Source organism: Neophocaena asiaeorientalis, unplaced genomic scaffold, assembly GCF_003031525.2.
Source record: "Neophocaena asiaeorientalis asiaeorientalis breed wild unplaced genomic scaffold, Neophocaena_asiaeorientalis_V1.1 scaffold43, whole genome shotgun sequence".
In the NCBI taxonomy this organism is placed as follows: Eukaryota; Metazoa; Chordata; class Mammalia; order Artiodactyla; family Phocoenidae; genus Neophocaena; species Neophocaena asiaeorientalis.
Genome location: NW_020173674.1, coordinates 15425811 through 15441422, shown reverse-complemented (window position 1 = coordinate 15441422; position 15612 = coordinate 15425811). Strand labels below are relative to the sequence as shown.

Below are 15612 nucleotides of genomic sequence, written 5' to 3'. Positions count from 1 at the left end.
ATCGGCAGGCGGACTCTCGACCACTGCGCCACCAGGGAAGCCCGAGAATTGTAATTTTAATCACTGCATTGAAGACAGTGTGGCTTACAAACCAGTTGACAAAGGTCAGAGCAGTCGTGAGCTCCTTATAAAAACCCCACTCCCACTCACACTCTTGGAGCATCTGGACAACTTTCCTGTGGAGGCACACCAATATTTAACGGCTCCGGAAGAATTTTCTCTGTGGGAGCATCTGCTGCCCTCTAACCATCATACCACCTGAAAGCTCTCTGGGGGTGGGGAGTGGAGAGACGGACTGTTCTAGAAAGGTAACCGATGCCACCACCACTGCTACTGTCATTTAGAAATCAACTTTGGTGATTCAGTACTATGTTGGGGGCCCTTCTGCCCAGGGAACCCCAGGTCACCTTTCCAGGCCCTAGTCTATTATCACTTCCTTTTTATGGATTTCCTGCCATGCCCTCCTCGGAACTCCCCTAATGGCCCCTAATTATTAGATTACTTTTCACAAAGCATTGCAAGTGTGGATGCATGGCAGCCTCCACCATTAGACAGTATCTTCATCATGGACAGGGAAAACATCTTATCAAGCTCTGGTCCCCACATCTGGCACCCAACAAATACCCTCTGAATTAGATGAATCTCGTTAAACAACTAAAGGTCTCAGCCTGCAGAATGACCACATCGGCCTAGAGAGAATTTTTTTTCCACCAAAATCAAGTGTTTTCTTCCTCCAGATGCGTTCATGCTGTGTTCATAACCTAAAGAATCATTTACAAGCCAAAAAAGCAAGAAGATGTTTCTCTCCTTGGACAAGAAGGGGAAAATAAGGGCTGAATTAATTGTGAAACTGCTAGTTAAAGTTTTCTGAGGTTGATAAGGCTGGATAAGATTATTCAATCTCGGCTTAACAAAATTCCATCTTTAAAATTACAAAACGGTTACAAATTCAAAATCTCTAGAACAAAATTATACCTAAGCTGTTAGAGCTTCCATCTAAATGGTTGGGATTTGGAGGAGGTGGGGTCCAAGTGTTTTGCCCATCACGTGTAATAAGTATAAACAATGTTCAATATTCCAATATTTGCAACAAACGTGTTGCTGAAGAATGATTCTTTCATTGCCTTCTGCTCATCTGGACTGAACAAAATGTCAAATGTGTCTCTGCTTTAAAGTGTACGGTGTGTACCTTCTACCAAGAAAACAGCAGTGGATATGTGATGAGTACATCTCTTTTCAGTACTCCTCAGGGAAATGAATCATCCCATGAAACAGTGAGAATGTACTTTGTGTAGCACAAAAATGGCTTCGTGTAATCTCCTCTGAGGGGCTAAGTCCTGCACAGTTTATTAGGTAAAGCCCGGCCCTGGCTGTCCACCTGCCTCGGCTCGGGCAGTGTTTCTCCAAGGCGGCCCCTGATCCCTGGTGCACAGCTGATGCTGAGCAAACAAGGAGGCTGGTCCACGAGCGGTTAGTTACCGTGAGTTTAGGGAAGGGGAGTCTAAACTCCCCAGCAGCCTGGAGAGATGTGGCCTGAAGGGTCTGAGGGGCCCGGGGACACCCTTCTCCCGTCCTCGATCCCTCCTGACCCCATGCTAGGCAGACAGCCAGCCTACACCCCTTTCATCACTCATCCGTATTTTAAAACATTTTGTCAACCACACAGTGTGGACTCAGTAATAAATTGCTCATTTTCCAATTTTATGCTTTCAAGTCAACCGTAACTCTTTGTCAAAGTTTCCGGCTTCACCTACTCGAAGTTCCAGGAAAATCCTATCAAAAATAACAGCTAATATTTATTGAGTACTTGCTCTGTTCCAGGAACTGTTTTAAGCTCTTTACCTATATCATCTTATTTAATCCTCACGATATTATTCATATACCCACTCTACAGATAAGGAAATTGAGGCAAAGAGGTCAACTAATTTGCCCAAGGTCACTCAGCTAGACAGGCTGAAATCTGTTCCCAGGTCCTGGCTACACTGGCCTCACCGAATCCAAGGCATCGGAAGCTTCAGGCAGCCCGTGCAGCTGAATTGTAGGATGAACCCAGTTTCTACAGGATTCCAAGAACATTACACACTGTGCCTGTTACTTGCCTTTGGGCACCTGGCTTGGAGTCTAGGCCTCTGTTTATTCAACTGGGCTGGGGGATTCCAAGGCAGGAAGCACCGGCCTCACAAGAGCCCCCTTTGGGGCTCCCACAGCTCCACCGGCAGTGACAGTGGGGGGCAGAGCCCCCCTCGCCTTTGGTCACCTACCGGGGTGTAGAATACTATCTAGTCCCTGGCTGAGCCACTCACTGGACAGCACTTGGGATGGAGGGCAGAGGACAGGGGGTAGCAAATGCCTCGAGAATCAAATAGAAAATCTTCAAGATATTCACAGGGCCAACAGTGCAGAGCCAGCGGGGCGTGCACAGGGGACCTCCCTCCTAGAGCTCCTCCCAGCTCCATGGGGAAAGTGCTCTGGGATCACCTTACCAAAAAGAGTAGTCTCAGATTTGGTCCTCTCAGGAGGCGGTGTACGGACACTGAGAGCACAGGAGAATTTCCCCTAAGGCCATGTCCTCACAGGAGGGTCAGCTGGAGGACATGGGGACTCCCAAACAGCAAGGGGCCTGCTCAGAGGCCGAGGTCGTGGCGCTGGCGCCCTCACCACTAGCTCTGCCCACCACCCCTTCTCACCAGCTCTGCTTCCTAGAAAACAAGTGTGTCCCAGAGCTGAATCTCTTTGGCTGGTCAGGCTCTGGCCTGGAGGCGAGGGACTGAACGGGATGAGGTTCCCCATATTCTGCAACTCTGGACCTTCATCTCAGAAGGCCATGCCGGGGACAGACCAATTGTACAGAATAGAAAGCCTAGAAGTAAACTCTCAAACATATGGTCAATTGATTTTCCACAAAGCTGCCAAGACCATTCAATGGGGAAAGGACAGTCTTTTCAACAAATGATACTAGGAAAACCGGATATCCACATGCAAAAGAATAAAGTTTGACCCTTATCTTACACCATCTACAAAAATTAACAATGTGGATCAAAGACCTAAACTTAAGAGCTAAAACTATAAAGCTCTTAGAAGAAAACATAAGGGAAATTCTTTCTGGCATTGGAGTTAACGATGATTTCTTGGATATGACAATGAAAGCACAGGCAACAAAAGAAAAAATGGATAAATTGGATTTCATCAAAACTAAAAATTTTTGTGCATCCAAAGGACACCATCTAGAAAGTGAAAAGACAAGAATAGAGAAAATATTTGCAAATCACATATCTGATAAAGGATTACTATCCAGAATATACATAGAACTCCTACAACTCAACAACGAAAGCCAAACAACTCAATTCAAAAATGGGCATATGAATAGACATTTCTCCAAAGAAGAAAGACAAATGGCCAATAAGACATACAAATGGGGGCTTCCCTGGTGGCGCAGTGGTTGAGAGTCCGCCTGCCGATGCAGGGGACGCGGGTTCGTGCCCCGGTCCGGGAAGATCCCACATGTCGCGGAGCGGCTGGGCCCACGAGCCATGGCCGCTGAGCCTGGGCGTCTGGAGCCTGTGCTCCACAACGGGAGAGGCCACAACAGTGAGAGGCCCGCGTACCGCAAAAAAAAAAAAATAGATATACAAGTGGCCAAACACAAAAGGACAAATGTTGTATAATTCAATTTCTATGAGGTGCCTGGAGTAGGAAAATTCAGAGGCAGAAAGTAGAACAGAGGTTTCCAGGGGCTGGGAAGAGAGGGAGATGGGGAGTTATTGCTTAATGGGCCCATCTGGGATGATGAAAAGGTTCTGGGAATAGTGGTGATGGTTACACAACACTACGAATGTACTTGATGCCAGTGAATTGTTCGTTTAAAATCCTCGAAGTGGTAAATTTTATGTTATGTATATTTTACCACAATAAAAATTATCCCTAACTAAAATAAAGATTTGAATTTTAAAAGAGGCTACACTAAGCTTGGGGTCTCAGCCTCTCACTGCACTGCTCAGAGGCCTCCAGGGGCTTCCCTGAAGTCTGAGTACCTCACCAGAAAGTAAATGGCCCTCTCGGTTTTGCCCCTGTCATTCCTCAGGCAGATTCTTGCCTGTGTCCATCATGCCCCCAGCAAGCCACACACTTGCTCTTTCCCAAACACTCCGTGTACTTCCCTGACCCAAGTGCTATCTGCTGAGTCTAGAGTGCTGTTCCCAGCTCGTTTAGTTGGTGAGCTCCTATTCAACCTCCAAGGCCCATCTCAAATGCCCGTACTCACTAAGTTTCAGTCCATTCGCACTCTTCCTGAGGACTCCCATGTCTTCACATTCCCGTGGGCGGGAATCAACTCATTCACTGCCAAGTGCTCCACGCCTGATGACACAGAGGCACAACCCGGCAGGAACTGTTGGATGGGAGGGGCAGCCTTTGGCAGGGCACCTCTCACAGCTTTGTTTATGCCCAATACCCTCTCTAAAGAGGCAGGAGGAACTCCATCAGACTCCATTAGAGTCTCCTCCACCTCTCTGATCCGCCTCCCAGAGTGCCTGGCTCACTGCATAGTGGTGGCCGCCACCTGCTGAGTGCTGACTCCACCCCAGGCTCAGGTCTAAATGTTTCTTCTCACCTGGGCTGTAAGCTCAGGACGGCACCCTGGCCGGAACACAGCGCTGCATCCCTTGAGGGTGTGGAATCTCAGAATCCTGGGGTGGGGCGGGGCTGAGTGGATGGGATACCCAGGGAGGAACATCTGTCGCCCTGGGGCAGGAAGAACCAGGAGCCCAGAACTCACTGCAGGGAAGGGGGGAGACCTGAGAGGAGTGCGTGTGGTGGAAGCAGCAAGACCCTAGCTGCGGCCTTGGAGGTGACAGCAAAGGAGAACAGTGGGGGGGAAAAGGTGCTCCTCTAACTGCCAGAGGCTGAGAGGACTCCAGGCTTGTGCAAAACGGGGCGACCCAACACTTCCCTACTCCCACTCCCCAGAGGGATCCCTGAGAGAAATAAATTATTTTCCACCAGGGTACAAGAGAACTACAAGTTGGGTTCTCATCCAGGCTCAGATTCAAAAGAAGGAGGAAGGAAGAGAAGATAGAAAGATTTTTAGAGTTCCTAGCATTTCACATCCTGATTCCTCCCTCCCTCCCTCCCTTCCTTCCTTCCCTCCCAAATGTTCATTGAGCACCTGCCATGTAGAGCAAGCCCTTCTCCAGGCTCTGGGAAAAGTTTGAAACAAAACAGACAGAAGCCTCACGGCAGTCTCTCATCCTCCCCAGGAGGAAGGTATTTCCCCATTGTTTGCTCCCACACAGGGTCCTTAGCTCCACCCTGCCCTGACCAGAGGTTCTGGCACGTTCCTGGGGCCTCCGGGAACTCAAGGAGTAATCCCTCAAAACAGTTATGAGGTCCCGACGCAGTGCCTGGCCCCGTGTTCTCACCGCAGCGCAGCAGGACACTTGAACAGGGAAGAAGCTGGGCCCAAGGGCAAAGGTCAGGTCTAGACTCCAACCTGCCAGGCACCAAGCCCATCCTTGACCTCCCATCTGCCACTGCATCCGCAGATGGGAAGATGAGAGAAACTCTTTGGGGGCCATATTTGTAAAACCCAGTCTTTCAATCCCATATCATCTGGGATAGAATGAGAGTGACCTCAAATCTAATTAGGGTCGTCGCACAAAAGGATGCCCTCTGGGTTCTCAGAGCCCTTGGGCGTCAAGTACTCACCTTTGCGCCTCCGAGCTGTCCCACCTTGGGCAAGTTACTCATCTTCTATGAGTCTGCTTTCATCCTTGAAATAGGGATGATAATAGGATCTCTCTCTCAGGGCTGAGATGGGGATTCCGTGAAATCACACCCAGGAAGCGCACTGGCACAGGCAGGAGTGCTCAAGAAGCATGAGCTGTCACACGGGGTCCTCAGCAGCAGAGGCCTTACTTGCCAACTCTAACCTCCTTTTGCCTCACACCCCATCAGCCTCACTTCCTCGCTGTCCCTGTCCTGAGGCAGGGCGTCAGGCAAGACCGCCAGACTCTTCCTGTTTGGCACGCTGGACCGAGGAACCTCTTGGTACAACGAGGCCTGGAAGAGCGCAGAACCCCAGGGCCTCAGAAATCAACTAGTCCCAGGCAGGGGGGTTCAGATGGGAGAGTGAGGCCCTGAAAGGAGATCTGTGCATAGAACCGTGGGCATCCTTGTCTACTCTGCCCTTCGATGAGCTCCCTCCTTGAAGTGGGGCCGCGGAGCCATCCCAGCTCAGTGCTGGGGTGTGAGCCAGACGTCAATGTGGCTGAGTGGTGGGGCTGCAGACAAGGCCAGGGAGACCCCTGGATATCAGGGAGGCCCACATATCTAGGAGGCACCAAAGTTCTGAAACCTGATCGGAACCTTGCCCCCCCCATTCAAAATACCTTAGTACACGCAAGATGACTAAGGGGGTGGGGCCCTTAGTCCTCCCAGGTGGAGAACGTGACCTTGCAGGATATACCTGCAGGCACACTACCTCTCTGCATCCTCACACTCCCTTCCCACGTAGGCAGGGCAGGCCCAAACAGATTCCCTTTTGCAAATGAAGAAACTGAGTGGAACGGGAGATAAGGGGGCTGTTCCAAAGGCACAGGGCCATTTCCAGGGAAAAGCCAATACTTGAAGCCAGATCTCTTGACCTACAGAGAAGGCATGGAGGGGGAAAAGGAGAGAAGAGAGAAGTTGCCAGCTATTCAGCCAGCAGAGGAGATCCAGCTGGTCTGAGGCAACCCCCAACTTCCCTCAACCTCTCTGAGCCCTCACCTTCCTGGGCGAGGTTCCACCCACCAGGGGGAGTGAGGTGAGCCAAGCTGCCCGTCTCTGCCCAGCCTGAATCTGGGCTTCCCCCTCCCAGCACCGCCCCGTGAACTGCAAACAGCCAAGTCACTAGTCTGTCTTCTGAAGGCAGGGGCTGCGTCCAGGGCTTCACAGAATCCCCCGTGAGGCCTGGCACAGGGACAGGCAAAGTTTGGTGAGCAACTGGAATTAGGCATTTCAGTCCCCTTCCCTGTGAAACAGGGCATTTGGGACCAGGTGGGGCACCCACCCTGACACCATGACCCATCACGTTGGAGGGCTGAGTACCAGGCTTCTAGACCCAACCGATGTCCGCAGTCTGGCAGATGGTCAACCTCAGAGGAGGAAGTCGGTCATGTGGCCTCAGCTAAGCCCACTTGGGCTCTCATTGCATGGTTTCCATGCACTTAGGAAAGAAAACCTGGTTTAGGGAGCCCAGCAGAGAGCAGGAGTCCTTGCCCCACTGGGTCACATTCGGGATGAGTTCCTGCAATCCCACCGGGTGCCCTTCTGTTGCCCCGGCAACCCCAGGAGCTCATGGTGGAGCCCACCTTATTTCTGAAGGAGGAGGAGACTGCAAACATCTACCCTGTTTGATGCACAGACTGTGCGGCTTACTGGATGGGTTACAGCGAAGGGAGACAGTGGGCGGGGCCGGGGGGGGCGGACACTCTCCAACTCCTTCTTCCCCTGCCCCCAGCAGTGGTTCCCCCCTTCCCACTGGTCTGTGGGGATCCACTTCTTTTTAGGCCTCAGTTTGCTCATCTGTTAAGTGAGATCTGCAATGTGCATAAGGATGGTGCGGACTCTTCCACAGCCAGCCCCACAGGACCGCGGGCACATTCAAGAGGTGGAGGTAGGAGGAGGCCCCGCTGCAGTGTGGGTGGGCTGGGTGAGGGCCCCAGGAAGACGCTTGGGCTCGCCCCAGCCCCAGCTGGCCACAGGGGGACTCTGCCTGCCACTCGGTGAGTCAGCCTCCCTGAGAAGCCGCGACCAGCGACGGAGAAGGCCACAGGCCGTGACACACAGGCTCTTCGTCACCGCCTCCTGGCCCGAGACTCTGGTGGCAGAGCCTACAACACGCGCAGTCTCTGGGGCGGGCGTAGGGGGGTGCGGTGTCCGGGATCGTGCACAGGTGCTCACCCTCGCCCGCACACGGCTCACCTACACTGGCTGCACCCTCGGAAACTCTGGGGAACGCATGCCTTCCATATAGGAGCGCACACAAATTAGTATGCATGGTCCCCTGCATCCCCCTGGGAGCAGGACCGGACCGATGAGTATGGGCGGGGCACACTGCTCCACGTTCACGATGGACATGCGCTCACACAAACCCCCAGGCCTCCACCCACACCAGCCAAGGTACTGGGAAATGCTCACAGGGGCACTTAACCACACTCTGGCAACACTCCAAATGAGACACCAATTCTTCATTCATCCTTCCAGCCAGGAAACATTTCCTATGCCCAAATGTATACACCTGGAAGGACAGAAGGTATAGGATAGCAGGGAGCCGCTCGCTGGGTGTGTTCTAGGAGAAGGTCTGGCACGTGGTAGGTGATCAGTAAATGCCAAGATAGGGGAGATGGGTGCAGACAGGGGACAGGAGTAGTGGAGGGGCCAGGAACCCCTGAGCCCCCAACTTGAGCCTGGTCACTCGTGAGCAAAAAGACACCAGCCCCTCTCTCCTCTCCATAGTGAAGCCCCAGCTTGGATGGAATCTAGAGCCTGCATTCAACTTCCGATGCTCTAGGGCCGCCTGCCCACTTGACCTAGAACTGCTGCCTACTTGGTGCCTGCGCCCCTTAGCACACCCCGGGAAACCCTCAGGACATATTTCCACTTCCAGGAAAGCCTTTCCCGACACACTCTACCCCGATTTCTCCTGTACAAAAAAAAAAAAAAAAAAAAAAAAATGTATGTAAGGGTGACGAGGGCAGGGAAACAGGGTGAGGGGGGTCCAAACTGGTACCAGCACAGTAACCCCTAGAGGGCCTTTGGAAATCATCCAGACTCCTGCATTTCACAGAACTAAAATTCGGACCTAAAAGGGAAAGAGAAAGGGGAGGGATTTTCCCAAGGCCATGCAGGGAGTAGAGAACACCGTGGTGGAGACCCGCCGCCATCTCAACCCAGAATGTGTGTCCTGCCTCGCACGGGTGCCAAGCTGGACCTTCGCGCCCGGCCCAGACCCTCCACAGCCTCTCAGTCTTCTCCGTCATGGCCCTTGGAGAGCTCGGAGAACCTGCTGCTCTGCCCCGACCTGGGTCCCTGGCAGTCCATCTGCGAGGTGCTTGGGGCTGACGCCCAGGTTTCGGGACCCCCAGTTTGGAAGGAGAATCCGCTCTGAGACAATCTGCTTTAAGAATCCGATGAAACGCGCGCTGGCTCCCTCTCTTTCTCCAAAGCGCAGTGTCGCCCGCACCCAGCAGCCCCGACCCTGTGGTCCCCAGTACACGCGGCGTGGTCCTCGGGAAAAACAGGCAGTGGCACCCCCTGCAGCGCCCCCTCTACCCGCCGGTATCTCCCAGTAACCCTCCTCTCCTCACGCGCGTTGTCCCTTCTAGCTGCCCGAAACTGCCCGCTGCTCAGAATCGCCACCCATTCCCCAGCCTTTTGCTGCTCTGAGCATCCTCTTTGCGTATCTCTTTTCCTCTCTACTGAGCCTCAACTCCCCTTCCACCGCTCCCTCTCTTCCTTGGTGCTGCCGGTCTGGGGTGGGATGGGGTAGAGAAGAGGGTCAGTGGCAGAATGCACTGGAGATGGGCGGGTGCGTTTGGAGCTCCCGCGACACCTCCCTGGACACACTGGAGGCTTCTGTCACACCACTGAGCCCAGCCTTTGTAGGGAGACCAGCTTCCAGGCAGCATGGCATTAGCTGCCCCGGGCTACCCCGCACCCCTGTACTGGGTGAAGAAGGAGCATCTTGAATGGAGTCGGGGGTGTTGCCGCCCACCTGCACGTGTGTAGGCTAGGGAAGATGGCACAGGGCTGCACCTCTGGATGGAAGGTCCCTGGGGGCCACCAGTAACTCTGATCTCAGAAGCACCAGCCTACAGCTGGGAGGCCTTGGTGGCCGCACAGAAGTGCCTCCTCTTTCTCCAGAAAAGCCCTGTTTTGAAAAAAGGGCCTCTTCTCACTGTCCAGTCTGAACAGAAGGCTGGCCTGTGGCACCCCCAGCTCCGGAGCAAAGGGCGAGGGTGGGGCAGTGTCCTTCACTCTAAACTTGCTGGGTGATAATCAGCCCATAGCTGAGTCCCCCCCGTCTTGGTTTTCGAATCTGACGACCTGCCTTGCCACCTCAACAACGCCTGGTGAGCCCCGTAGCTGCGGGAGCACGTGACCAGGTGGCACCTGGCAGGCGAGGTCCCGATGCAGAGCCTCGATCTCACCGCCTCACCCAAAACAGTGCCTGTGCCCAGGTCCTTCGGTTTCCTGGGGGTGGGGGGAGCTGAGAGTTCTCTCCAGCCAAGCGTTCTCTCGCATCCGGCCCCCAACTCCCCTCTCCATGCAGTGAAAGGCACACCCACTCCAGCGCAGCCTCCCCATTCTCCATCCCAGGCCCTCGGAGCCTCGCGGGCGCCCGACAGTTTTCACATTCTTTCCCTGCCTGCTGCTCCGGGCACCCTGGTCCAGGGGTCGGCGGAGAAGCCCGAACCCCACACAGACGCCGGGACTCCAACCTCCTTTCACACCAACATGCAAAGGCCCTTACGTTTCCATTTCATATTTCAGTTTGCCACCAAAACAAAGCCGAGGGCAGACTTGCGGGAAGAGAGAAAGGAGCTGAGGCCAAGATGAAAAGGTATACCCACGGAAAAGAGCGCCCAGCTGCTTTCTGAAACGAAGGTTCTCGGGACTACGGCAAAAATTTATGTATGGTACTTTTAACTTGTTTTCCTGCTGTGGCCCCTCTTTGCAGCGGGCAAAACTCGGGGCTTCGGCGACTTCATGAGAGCCTTGCGCGGCGAGGTTCCCGGCGCAGCCCCTAGTTTCCTCGAAGAGTAGGGACCGCGCAAATCCGGGAGTACAAGGTCAGCCCACTCAAGAAACGCCGCTATCGCGAACAGGGGGCGCGCGGGGGGGGGCAGGCTCTCTGGCTTCCCTGAAGTCTCTTCTGAAATTTCCTTACATCAACTTAAAAAAAAAATCCCCCCACCCAAAGTTTTCGTTTACAGATACAGTACGTAAATGATCTGTGTCTTGATCCAAGTGGTCGTTATACAGCAAACACGTACATAACAATTCTTCAAACTTTCCACTTAACTGTGTACTTCACTGTATATAAATTATAATAAAGAAAACTTTGTGGCCATCGACTGATTTAAAATAATACTACACCTTTAATCCAGGCCTTCTGTTTTCCTATATAAGATTGTATGTGTTTAGGCTGGACTGTTAGAGCAGACTGGAGGTTATAGAAATGAACAAAGTAAAAAATTAAAAGCATCTTTCTTCCTCTCCTCCCCCACCCCTAAAATTGACCGGGGGTCGACGTCACAGCTCCCAGGCTTGAGTTTTCCCTCCATCATCCCACAATCACCCACGGGCTCTTACGGCTAATGGGCAAGCCTCGGTTTCTCGCTGTCTTTTTTTTGCGGGGGGTCTCTCTTACACAAAACACACCCCGGTTCTTTGAGTAAATTCGAATATGACCCAGGAGGAGTTTACACATTTTGTGGTGTGTGGATTGTGCTGGTGGGAGAAAATAAATATCTCTAGCATTCAAACTCTGCGTCTAATTCGCCAAATCAAGACCAGCCCCTCGGCGGTGCCCCAGGGGTCTCCGGCCCTACCCTCGTCTCCCAAGACCTCTGCGCTAAGAGCGCTGCCTTCGCGGACGGCTGGATGGGAAGGTAGCAGTGGGCTAGCAACGAAAACCTGCGTGCACCGAATCGAAAGCGAAAGAGAAGGAGGTAGCAGGGCCGTTCTCGGTAGCGTTCCGGGGCGCAAGGCCAAGGCCTGGCGGGCCGCGCAAGCGGCGGCTTGGAGAGTCGTCCGCGTTGGGAGCGAGGTGCCGGGGTCCCTACTCCCGCGGCGAGGAGGCTCTTCGCACGGCTGAGAAACGTCGGTCTCCAGCCTGGCGTGTCTCCTGGGGCCCATGCGGCCTAGGATGGGCCAGCGGGCAGGGACTTCGGAAGGCCGAAGTGCGAACCCGGAGCCTGACGGGGTCGGGACTGCAACACGCGAGGACACAGAGGGGCTCTATAGTAAAAGCGCGAATGTCTCTGCACAGGGGGGACTGTGGAGTTACATTGTTGGTCGCCCTTTTAGTACCGATGGGGAAACGGAGTCGCAGTTAGGGAACGTCTGCGGCCGGGGAAGGCTTTTTATCTCCGAGAAGCCCCGCCACTGGAGACCTGAGGCGGCTGTCCTGCCCCAGGCTCTCTCGCCGTGGCCCCAGCACAGCCCCCAAACCCGCACCTTTCCAAGGAGCGCTTGGACCCAAGGACTGGCTCCCTGGGCTGACGTCCCAAAGGAGACCTCGGACCCTCTCCTCCGCTCGGTGCAGTTGCCCAGACGGAGGAACTGGCTTCCTGCCCGGGGTGGGGGGTGGGGACGGGGACCAACAGAGCCGGGAAGGAGGTTGCCAGGTCAAAGCTCCCTTGGGTGGGGGCTGAGATCAGCCGCTGCAAGCCTAGCACCAAAGCCATGTCTGCCTCTGCCTTTCCCCCAGCTCCTGGGGACATCCGAGGTTTTTGCCTTAGACCCATTTCCCCCCCTCTGGAGTACATGCTCTCACAAGTGTGGAAGAGAACCATGTCAACGTGTGTCTCAGTCTCCCTGCTTGCTGGCCATCTAGAGAGCCCGCTGCAGAGGCCCTCCTCCCAGCTGCCTCTATAGAGATCAGAACCTCACCTCTTGGTGCCTCGGTTTCCTCCTCTTGGACCTAATGTGCCTAGCTTTTTTTCTACAGGAGCCAGAAATCTCCTCTTGGCCAGAGAAACAGCAGCTGCTAAGAGAAGGGAGAGAACAAGCAGAGCTGTTTGTTGTTTGTGGCTTTGCCCTGAGCAGTGCCTCCATCTTGGGCATCAGGGAAGTGGGGTCCTGTTGGTGTTTCCAGCTGCCTTTTGTCTCTACCTGTAGCTTTTGGCTTTGCCTAGCACAAGGTCGGGGGCCTGCCCTGTCCTCACAATTGGGTGCTTACAGGTTCCAACGGCACAGAGGCCGACGGTAGAAACGTGGAGCGGGGATGCTAGACTCTTGCTCTGTGGGGGAACGTTTACTACCCCATGAGGCCTCACTGTTATCTCCTCGTGATGCAGATGAGGAAACAGGGCTTTAGAGGGATTTCTTACTCTCAGGTCACAGTGTGGGCTGCCCCAGTGGCTACTGCCTGTAGAGGATACATTATGCAGGCTGGCAGTGGGGGCCCAGCAGGGCTCAGAGGCAGTGCTGGGAGGGGTCTAGCTCTTTCCCTTTTCCCTCTGAACCCGAAGACATTTCCAAATGAGAGTTTGAAAGCAGCTCAGGATCTCTCCTTGCCTAATTAACTCAGCCTCCTCAGAAGCCTCACTGGTGAATTTCTCTAACACATGAAAAATCAGTGCGGTGGGAGAGAAAACATGCGAGTCCCCTGGCTCCGCACAGCGAACCTCCACGGGTCCCTCAGTCCTCGGCTGGCTCACACCTAACATTCCCAAAGGACAGGGACCAGGAGGGGCCTGGGTGAGGCCAGGAGGAGGGAGCCTGACCCCCGGGGCTGGCAGGCTGGTGCGTGTGGACAGGGCGAGAGCCCCTCTCCACCTGAGTGTGGAAGGAGCACCTGTGTAGAGCTGTGAGTGTCTGTGATCCGAGTGCCTGATCTCATTCCAACAGGAAGGTGGAGAGGAAAGGTGGAGGAGGTGGGGACAGCCACCGGGTCTCTCTAAATCTGCTCCGTCTGTCCTGTGGATTTGACAGTGTGTGGCCCTGTGCGAAGCCACATGAGGAAGTGGTTGTGTGTGTATGTGTAGAGTCCAAGTGTAGTCAAGTGTATGTGTGAATGTTTGTGCGTGTCAACGACCACTTAGTGGACTGATTCTGAGCCTGTGGGGAGCCAGGTAGAGGCTGAGTGTAAGAAAGCGTTTCCCATGCGTTGCTTCCTAAGGTTATCCCAGTCGCCAAGGCCTCCACCATGTCCCACCTCTGTCCCCAGGCCTGGTGTCTCTCCGTCAGGCCTGGATCAGTGCAGCCAAAGCCGTTGTCCTGTCAGAACCAGCTCATTTCCGGGGCCCTGCCTGAAGGCCAAGGCCGCAGGGGGAGAGTGTGTACCCGGGGCTCCTAGCCCAGGCGTTTTCCCCTCCCTTCTCAGTTTCTCTCCCTGCCAGCTTGGGGCTCACCAATGCCGATTCTGCGGGAGAAAATGCCCAGGCTCCTCAGCTGCTCTGGCCTCAGGCCACCCTTGAGAGGCTCTCTCCTCCACTACGGTCGCGGCGCTTCAGGGCCCAGGCCTGCGTCCTGAGGCCGCCTTCAAGGGGGCTTGGAGGTCACTTAGGCCTCAGGTTCCCCGTGGGCCCAAATCAGGACCCAGAGCCTTCCCTCTTGCCCAGCACTGCGCCGCCTGGAACTCTGTTCCAGCCGGTCGGTCCTAAACCATTGCCGAGGCCGCCGCCTCTGGGGATCGCCGAAGGAGAAACGCTCGGGAACTCTGGTCGGCCCGCCTGCCCGCCGCGAACCACCTCGACTCAGGTCTTCCGCGGCCTCAGGCGTCTCTGGACCCGCACGCGCGTGGCGCCCCGGTTCCACGGCATCCCGGGCGCGCTCCGCCGACTGCGCTCCAGGCTCCCGGCCGGGCTCCGCACCTGCGACGCTCCCACCTGCGGCGCCGCCCGAGGAGCCCCCTAGCCGGCGAGGAGCGAGGCCTTGGCAGCCCCGGAGCCTAGCGCCCGAGCGCTGCGCTGCGACTGTTTCCCGCCGCACGCCTTGAGCGGGTGCGAAGCATCCGCTTCAAAGTCGGCCCGGCGGGCAGCGCAAAGCAAGTGGTTTGGGGGAACGGCGAAGAGGGAGAAACAGACTCCACGTTGAGTTTAATAGCCGACGCTCCGCACCCTCCGCCGAGCGATCTGAAGGGAGCAGGAGGTATCCCTTGGTCTCCTCGGAGCGGTCGATCCCCGTTTTCCTACCCGAAGTCACACGCAGCTCGGCCCCGCACCTCCCAACCCGCCAACTCCTGCCTCCCGCAAGCCGAACGGGTTTTGAAGGTGCCGAAGCCCTGGGTCCTGGGAATCCCAGCCCGAGGGATCCGCACGTGCACTCACCGTAGCAGGGGACCTGCAAGGCCGCGTTGTGGCCGCCGCCGCCTTCCTGGAGTTTGAGGCTGCCGTCCGGGGGCGTCTTGCAGGCGCCTCGCTGCAAGTAGAGATGCGGTTGCTGCGCGGGTGGCTGCGGCGGCGGCTGCGGCTGCGGCGGCGGCGGCTGCGGCTGCGGGGCCGGCGACTGGGGCTGGAACTTGTTAAAGGAGCCCCGCGCTCCGGCGCCACTCTCCAGGGGTGCCGCCAGGTCCTGCTGCCCCGCGCCGTAGCGGGCGCGGCTCTTGGCGTCCCCGAATCCCTGCCCTTTGGCGGCAGCCGACAGGAAAGTTGTGCTGAACTTATCACCGCCGGGGTATGCCCTAAAAGGCGACGAGCCCTCCCGGCTCTGCGACACCGGGCTGTAGTAGGCGTCCATGGCAGCAGCCGGCGACTCGCAGTAAGAGACGCAAGTCTCAGCATTCATGCCTGGCTTGGGCGGGCGACGGGCGGGGGCGCGAGCGAGAGCGCGAGGACGCCACCGCGCGCCTTGGTTGGGAGTTTGGAGAGGCAAGGAGGCGGTGGCTGTGCGCTCCGCGCCGGC

The 15612-nt window shown here is 55.6% G+C and overlaps 1 protein-coding gene across 1 annotated transcript in view; it reads right to left on the bottom strand.

Annotated features, from left to right (window-relative positions):
• ALX4 (ALX homeobox 4) overlaps positions 1-15495 on the bottom strand; it is a 39714-nt gene extending 24219 nt beyond the window's left edge. The window contains exon 1 of the mRNA XM_024749454.1: positions 15039-15495. Coding sequence (XP_024605222.1) covers positions 15039-15495 — 457 coding nt within the window. The remainder of the gene's footprint in view (positions 1-15038) is intronic.
• Positions 15496-15612: the final 117 nt, after the last annotated feature.